Source organism: Penaeus japonicus, unplaced genomic scaffold, assembly GCF_977035675.1.
Source record: "Penaeus japonicus unplaced genomic scaffold, GWHDUDI00000001_assembly GWHDUDI00000020, whole genome shotgun sequence".
Classification (NCBI taxonomy): Eukaryota; Metazoa; Arthropoda; class Malacostraca; order Decapoda; family Penaeidae; genus Penaeus; species Penaeus japonicus.
In genome coordinates, this window is record NW_028234422.1 from 36,144,142 (window position 1) to 36,151,641 (window position 7,500).

Consider the following 7,500-nt stretch of genomic DNA (forward strand, 5'->3'; position numbering starts at 1 on the left):
TGCAGCTGCAGAACCTCTCAATGACCTGAATCGGGGCACCCAGACAACTGCACCAGAGCCCCAGCCACGGTGTAATGAGACAAGATGTAGGACAATGGGCACTCCAGAAGATGGTCCAAGCAGTAGTAGTGTCGCTGAACCTACAGTGTGTAGAAACAATAACAATGTGCATCAGCAACCACAGCAGCAACAACAGGAACAGCAGCAGTCCTCATCCCAACCTGCTGTTAGGTCAGTTGAATGTATTTTGAAAACTGTATCAGATGCCGGAAAACTTGAAGTGTTCTTGGATGCTTTTTATTCTTATATTTCCAACTGGTTATGATTTCTTTAAATCATAGGGAGAGTGAAATATTGTGAATTCATATTAAACCTTCTTAACCCTTTCCCGACGGGGCACTCGCTACGCGAAGACCCCTATGCTGGGCGATTGCAATATTGCATTGAAATCGTCACACTGGCACGATGCCCCGGCATCGGGAGTTTGGCTGTGTCACACGGGTGTGACGCACCGTCGTCATAGGGTTAACACAGATGGCATCTAATCTGGCTTTAGCAATTTTTGGCTCACCCACAAATGGCATGTGTACCTATCATGATATTGGAAGTAGCTCTACGGAGTGTGTGCATTGGCATAGTCACAGGATGTGGCTCAATGAAGAGCCACAGCCTTCAAAAGTTGGCCCGAACTGTCTTTTTTTCAAACATTGAAAATAAAATAGTACGAGTAAGAATTGCATATAAGGAGAAAAAACAGTGAACCAGCTGTTCTTATTAACCCATTCATGCCAGGGCTAATATTTGCGTAATGCTGCTCCTGCTGACTAGATAACAAGTGCACACAGTGACTAAATGTGAAACCTCTCACTGTGGGATGCTGCACTGAACCTCTGTGAGTGTTTTTCATCTGCCTGTTTCAATGGGATAATAATTGAAGATTTTTGTATTTGTTTACATTATTTTCACAAGTGAATAAAAATGTCTATACATATGGAACTCCTGCTGCCAGTGAATGGATTGGTATGTCATTGACACCCACATTCTCCTTGACCCTGTTCCCATTTTAGAAATCCAGAGATTTAATACAAAAGACTCATAGATAGTGAACCAAAGAGACTTCACAAGGAGGAGATGAATTATTTCCATTTACCCTTAACCCATTCACAACGGGGCTATTTTGGCTCTAAACGGTCAGAATGTTGGGGTATTTGAGCACATAAGCCTAATGATTCTTGGGTGCACTAGCCACCAGCGAGTGCTGTATGCCCGATCACCCGGCGCACCGGCCTTGACTAGATATCTTGTCGCTGGCATCTGACCCTGAAACCACTGAATGTGATAGCATGTCAACCGGCGCAAATGGGTTAAGGGTGTCCCTATGGATCAGGAGAATGAAAATTAAGGGAAGAATAGTTTTAAGTACAGGTTTTGAATATCTGTAAATCTAAAGAATTATTCATGCTCATATTAGATCCTGCAGATCCCCCCCCCCCCCTAAAAAGAAATCATAAGTTTTCCTTGTGTTTATTTTTTTTCCCTGGAAAAAACATATGTTCATTTTTCAGTGCAGCATCAGGCCTTCAAGTATATTGGTATTTTTCCTATTCTTCTCATAGATGATATAAAATTATTCCATACAAAAGGAAAATTTATAAATGCCAGCCAAATCATTAGTTTGATGAAAGTATATTTGCGGAACTTTCATTGAGAATAAGTGTATTTTAAAGCTGAGGTGTGTTTTAAAGCATTTTGTTTTTTTCTCTCTCTCTCTCTCTCCCCCCCCTCTCCCCCCTTTCTTTCTCTCTCTCTCTCTCTCTCTCTCTCTCTCTCTCTCTCTCTCTCTCTCTCTCTCTCTCTCTCTCTCTCTCTCTCTCTCTCTCTCTCTCTCTCTCTCTCTCTCTCTCTCTCTCTCTCTCTCTCTCTCTCTCTCTCTCTCTCTCTCTCTTTCTCTCTCTCTCTCTCTCTTTGTCTCTCTGTCTCTATCTCTATCTCTATCTCTATCTCTATCTCTATCTCTATCTCTATCTCTATCTCTTTCTCTTTCTCTTTCTCTTTCTCTATCTCTATCTCTATCTCTATCTCTCTCTCTCTCTCTCTCTATCTTTATCTCTATCTTTATCTCTATCTTTATCTCTATCTTTATCTCTATCTTTATCTCTATCTTTATCTCTATCTTTATCTTTATCTTTATCTCTATCTCTATCTCTATCTCTATCTCTATCTCTATCTCTATCTCTATCTCTATCTCTCTCTCTCTCTCTCTCTCTCTCTCTCTCTCTGTCTGATATTTAGTTTAAGGTTTCTACAATAATATTTGATATATTTATCTTTATTATATCTTTAAAAATTTGTCTTACACAGACTTCGGTCTCATGAGCATCGATCATCTGTCGTTCTGAGAGACGGGGAACGCACTTCCACCATGGAAGAGTTTCAGTTGCGTCTGAGTATGGATATATCCGATTCCTCAACCTCATCTGATGGCCCTACACGCACTTTCTCCTCGTCCTCTGAGGATTCCACCTCCATGGATGCTTCAGAAATGCACTGAAGCAAACATTCCAGCTATTGTTATGAGCTTTAGATTTTGAAAGAATGGTAGCTGTCATACCAGGTAAAATTTTATTATCAGAGTATATTTTTTATAATTATTATTTTTTCTCCCTTCCTTTATGGTCAAGTTAAATTATTTTTATGAAAGGCATGCATCACAGATGAAGTTTTTCATTATTTGATTTTAGCATAGGTGCTTGAAGTCAGTATTCTGTTGGATACAGTATTTTTTAGTTGCAGAAGACATTTTATAGGGAATGCAGAAGAGGTGACTATTTTGAAATTGGCCTATAATGTGCTAGATCTTTTAAAGCTTCGAGGGTCTGGGAGTCACTTCATATTTAAATTTATTTTGAAAATAGCATACATGAATTTGGAATACTCATATAAAACCTAAAAAAAGAAAGAAAAGTAAAGCAAAAAAGAATGGAATATATCTAAGTATAAAAGATATATATATATACTCCAGAAAATGAGATTAAATCTTGTAATACTATAAATTTTAAGCATTAATTTAGCCCTATAAGGGTTATGTCAATTTGATAAAATGTCTTTCTCTCTATAAACTAACCTTCAAAAATGAGGCATAGTTTGTTTCACTAGTACTTTTATCTGGCATATGTAATAACTAACTATTTATACATCCAATATTTTGTGTTACAAAGATATCTCATGCTGTAAATAATAAAGTATATTCCACGTCCTACATGCCCTCCACAATATTATTCTGGCAGTGACAGTTGAGACCAGTGAAAGTCTTTTTAACCCCTAAAGGACGTGTATCCTATAGTTATGCAAGCTCAGGAGAGGACTTGGGGCAATATTCCCACTTGATGCTGAAAAGTGAAGGCTTTTGTTTGTCTTGTTTTCAAGTCTTATAAAGTAGATTTTTACCTGTAGGCTACAAAAATATAACTAATATTTTGTGTGAATTGTATTAAGTAGATAGTAATGATTGTTTAGTTTGCAGATGTGCCACATATGCAATAGATTGTAGGATGGCACGTCCCATAAGGGTTGATTAAAGAAATCCTACAATGAAGGGAAGAATTTACGGATATCTTTGGGAAGTTCAGCAAGGTAGTTTATTGCTTGAAGATATGGTGGTAAGCTGGTCCACGGAAATGCATGTGTTGCAATGGCTTTTAGTCACAGTCAGTTACTGGAGGTTCAATCAGGCAATATCTTTCTCTGAGTCCTCCTTAAAGAGGAGTCTAAATGCTAAATACTTGGTAGACTAGCCAGGGGACTTTTTCATATTACTATCTGACAGTAGTACAGGGACATTTGATGGTGTTTATCAATGAAACGTAGTTTATTTCTTACTAGAGAGGGTTTTCAATTTTTCTTGAGCATATAAGAAAAGGTTGACCATGATTATATGTTTAGTAATTGTTATAATCACTTCATAGTCAGATTAAGCACACCTAACTGTAGGTCTAGACTGTTGTTTGGCATGAACTCTGTCCTTCCTCTACAAACAAAGGTGACCAATAGATGTATTGTACTATATGTCAAAAATTGTTTATAGGTCTAAACAGTAATCTCATCTTGTTGTAATGATACAACTCCTTCACCAGGAAACATGATGATAATCTTCAAGTGCATAGGTTTAGTATAATTTATTCCAATGATTGTTATATTTTAATAAGTCCTGTTATAAGCCTTGGTATAGTTGCCATTACCAGCAGTGAGTAGTTTAATGAAGCAGTACAAGAATTGTTTACTTCCAAGTCACAAAGTTTGCAATGGTATTGAACTTTAGAGCATAGATAAGATTTGATCCATTAACCCGTTCCCGATGGGGCTATTTCGGTTTTAATTGCGTGCCGGGCTGGACAAAATAACTCGTCCCCGGCATGTGGTCCAAAAACCACTAGACGTGATATCTTGTCATCCGTTGTTAATGGGGTAAGGGATTTCAAAACTAAATTTTTGAAAATAGTATTGAACCTGGTCACAAACAGACTGCCATCACAAAGTTACTAAGTGTTTTATAGAGCACATCGAGGGAGAAAGAATATCGTTTTACTTAAATTCTCTGCTCTTGATGAATTTGTATACTTTGCTTTAAATTTAGAAGAGCAGGAATTCAGATATTCCTGGATCTCTTCAGTGCTTTTTGAAGATTGTCAATTTGCATTTGAATAGGTAGTTTCCTGAAAGTAGTTGCATCTTCAGAGAGTTAACTATATTGTCCTTGTCATTGTCAAAAAAAAATGTTTGTTTAACTTGACTACACACTATTGGAACATTGTGAATTTTGAATTTCTTTATTTGCATTAAAATGTGTTTTAAATTGATTGTAAAAATACCTAAAATGCATAACCTGAATTAGGTGCTACATGTTACATGTTTGTAAGTAACATTCACACGCACAGATGCAAGCACACATGTAGATGCATGTATGCTTACTGAAAGCCCTTTTACACAAGCATGAGCTTGTGTTTTTTTATGCCTGTTTTTGTTAACCCAATAACAACGGGGCTATTTTGGCTCCAAATGGTCGAAACGCCAGGATATTTCAAATGCGTAAGCCTAATGCCCGATCACCTGGCGCGCCGGCCAGGAGGATAACCATGACGAAATATCTCGTCCCTGGCTTCTGATGCTGCCTCCACTTGATGTGATATCTTGTCACCCGTTGTTAACGGGTTAAGAATTTATCCTTCATACAAAACAACTTATTCTTTTGGGAGAGTAAAATATGTGCTTCTTTATTCTCCTCCACTTTCTTTTTTTCTATTCATATTGTAAATTTCTATGTATTATCTGTACATTTAGAGACCATGCATTCCATTAATTCTCCTTATAACAAAAGTTGATAATTATATAAAGTATATTAATTCTAAGTAAAAAATCTGTGGTGCATCAATTGTTTGATTCTGAATTAGTTACATCTGTTTAACTATAGATTTTACTCATAACAGTTTCATTTGGTCGCCTGTTACAAAGTGCCCTTTTTTTCATTTTATTCTTTTTGTCCTTTTTCTAGAACTTCTCTAAGTTATGCAGCTACATACAATATTCAGGGAAGCTTCATTACTTTAGGCAAGATGTGAAGTTTATAAATTTTGTATCATATTTTATGAATATGTAAAATGCAGGAAAGATAAACTTGATACACAGATGGACACATGCTTGCATATGCAAAAATGCAATGCAAAAAATGCTCTAATAATGCAATGGAGCAAAATCACTTAACCTGTTAATGCTGGGTGACGTGATATCACATCATGTGGTGGCAGCACTTACTACTCGGGACGCAATATCGTGTATGGCTGGCACGTAGGCTGATTGGGTGTGTAGCGGTCGGCTGCGGCTGAGTGGGCAAATAACCTGAGGCATTAAGTCTACGCACTTGAAATACCCTGGCGTTTAGACCGATTGGAGCCCAAACTGCCCTGTCGTTATTGGGTTTATATAATTTGTGTTTACATCTCAGTCTATCTGACTATATATCTCTCTGTTTTTGTGTTTTCTCTTTCCTTAACCATTGCAAAGATATTTCCTTGCATTTGTGTGTGTGAGGAGAGTACAATCTTACAGTTTAATTCCATACCAAATGAACAAATCTGAGCAAATTAGAGATTTAAATGTTTTAGTACCCTTTACTGTACTTGAACTGAAATTATTTTGGTTACAATTGAATTGTAGTTTAGAATTATAACTTAGTCTGTAAAACTAAGTATTTCTGAGTACATTTGATCTGATAATATTACAAGAGCAAAGGTGTGGATATTCTTGTAGTATTTGAGTGGAATATGACTTTTTTCTCGGGTATTTTGACAGTAGAATATTTTTCTTAATATTTAGTGTATTTGATTTTTAAAGTCATTTGAGTTTAGTCTTTTAGCAGTTTTTAATGCTACTGGTATATCAGTTTGCATGTTTGCTTGATTTGTTGAGCAAGATGGGTATATTTGTTGTATGTTCCATCTTACCCACAATAGTTAAAAGAAAAAAAAAAAAAATGATAATAGCCCTACAGCATTATATATTACAATTTTGAAAATCAAACTTTAATCAGACTCTGTTTCATAGAAGTAACAACAAATGGTAAACTTCCTTTCAAGAAGACTATGATGCCAGTGCTGTTTGTGTTTGCCAGAAAATAGGTGCTTGTTGAATGTTTACTCTTTTGCTCACTTTTTGTCTTCTCGTTTTCTTTCTCTCTTTCTTCCATGACCTGGATGGGTGAGATTAATGAAGTAATGAATCTTAAATCTAGTTTGTGCAGAAAAGATTGTCCATGTGGGCAAGAAATACATTGGAAGAATTGTATTTCTTTTGAAGAATACAGAGTGTAAGACTTTGAACTATGACTGTTTAAGTTGCTTTCATCTTTATCTACTTTATAAAACAAGCTGCCTTTTGAAATTATACAGTGATTTTATACTTTTTTTTCTTTTCTTTTCTTTAAGAAAGGACTGCTTAACTGGTACCCGATTTTCCCTTTAGCTTTACCTGATTTTAACATTCCCAAGGACTGCTTAACTGGTACCCGATTTTCCCTTTAGCTTTACCTGATTTTAACATTCCCTTTTTCTTCTTAAAGCCAAAGAATTAAAAGCATTTCAATGTTCTTTTGTAGCAATTTTTCAAAGTGCATATATCAATAGGTAATGCTTGTCATTACATATACTTCTGGCTTGGCAGATTATGTAGTGACAACTGCATGAAGATGTTAGTAATTTTGTGTAGGAAAGTTTTCTTATTATGGGCAATTAGAAAATCTTTAGTTTCATATTAAGTAGTGTCAGAGTAGAGGTGTCTTATGTATATGACCATGCATAGAGTTCTCAGTAACTTTGTAAACATAATATGTTGCACAATAGTAGAATCATTTACACTGAAGGATTCTAGATATGTAGGTGTGGACCTTAGTGCGATTAATATTTTTTTTCTTTTTTTGAATAAATAGTGCTGTACTTTCATTTATCATTA

The 7,500-nt window shown here is 36.0% G+C and overlaps 1 protein-coding gene across 4 annotated transcripts in view; it reads left to right on the top strand.

Annotated features, from left to right (window-relative positions):
* Positions 1 to 7,500, top strand: part of LOC122262421 (uncharacterized) — a 15,998-nt gene that overhangs the window by 7,946 nt on the left and 552 nt on the right. For all 4 annotated transcript variants that reach the window (XM_043030411.2, XM_043030414.2, XM_043030413.2 and 1 more), the window contains exons 5-6: positions 1 to 231; positions 2,362 to 7,500. The exon at positions 1 to 231 is cut by the window's left edge and continues 499 nt beyond it; the exon at positions 2,362 to 7,500 is cut by the window's right edge and continues 552 nt beyond it. In XM_043030411.2, coding sequence (XP_042886345.2) covers positions 1 to 231; positions 2,362 to 2,551 — 421 coding nt within the window. In that variant the 3' untranslated portion in view covers positions 2,552 to 7,500. The remainder of the gene's footprint in view (positions 232 to 2,361) is intronic.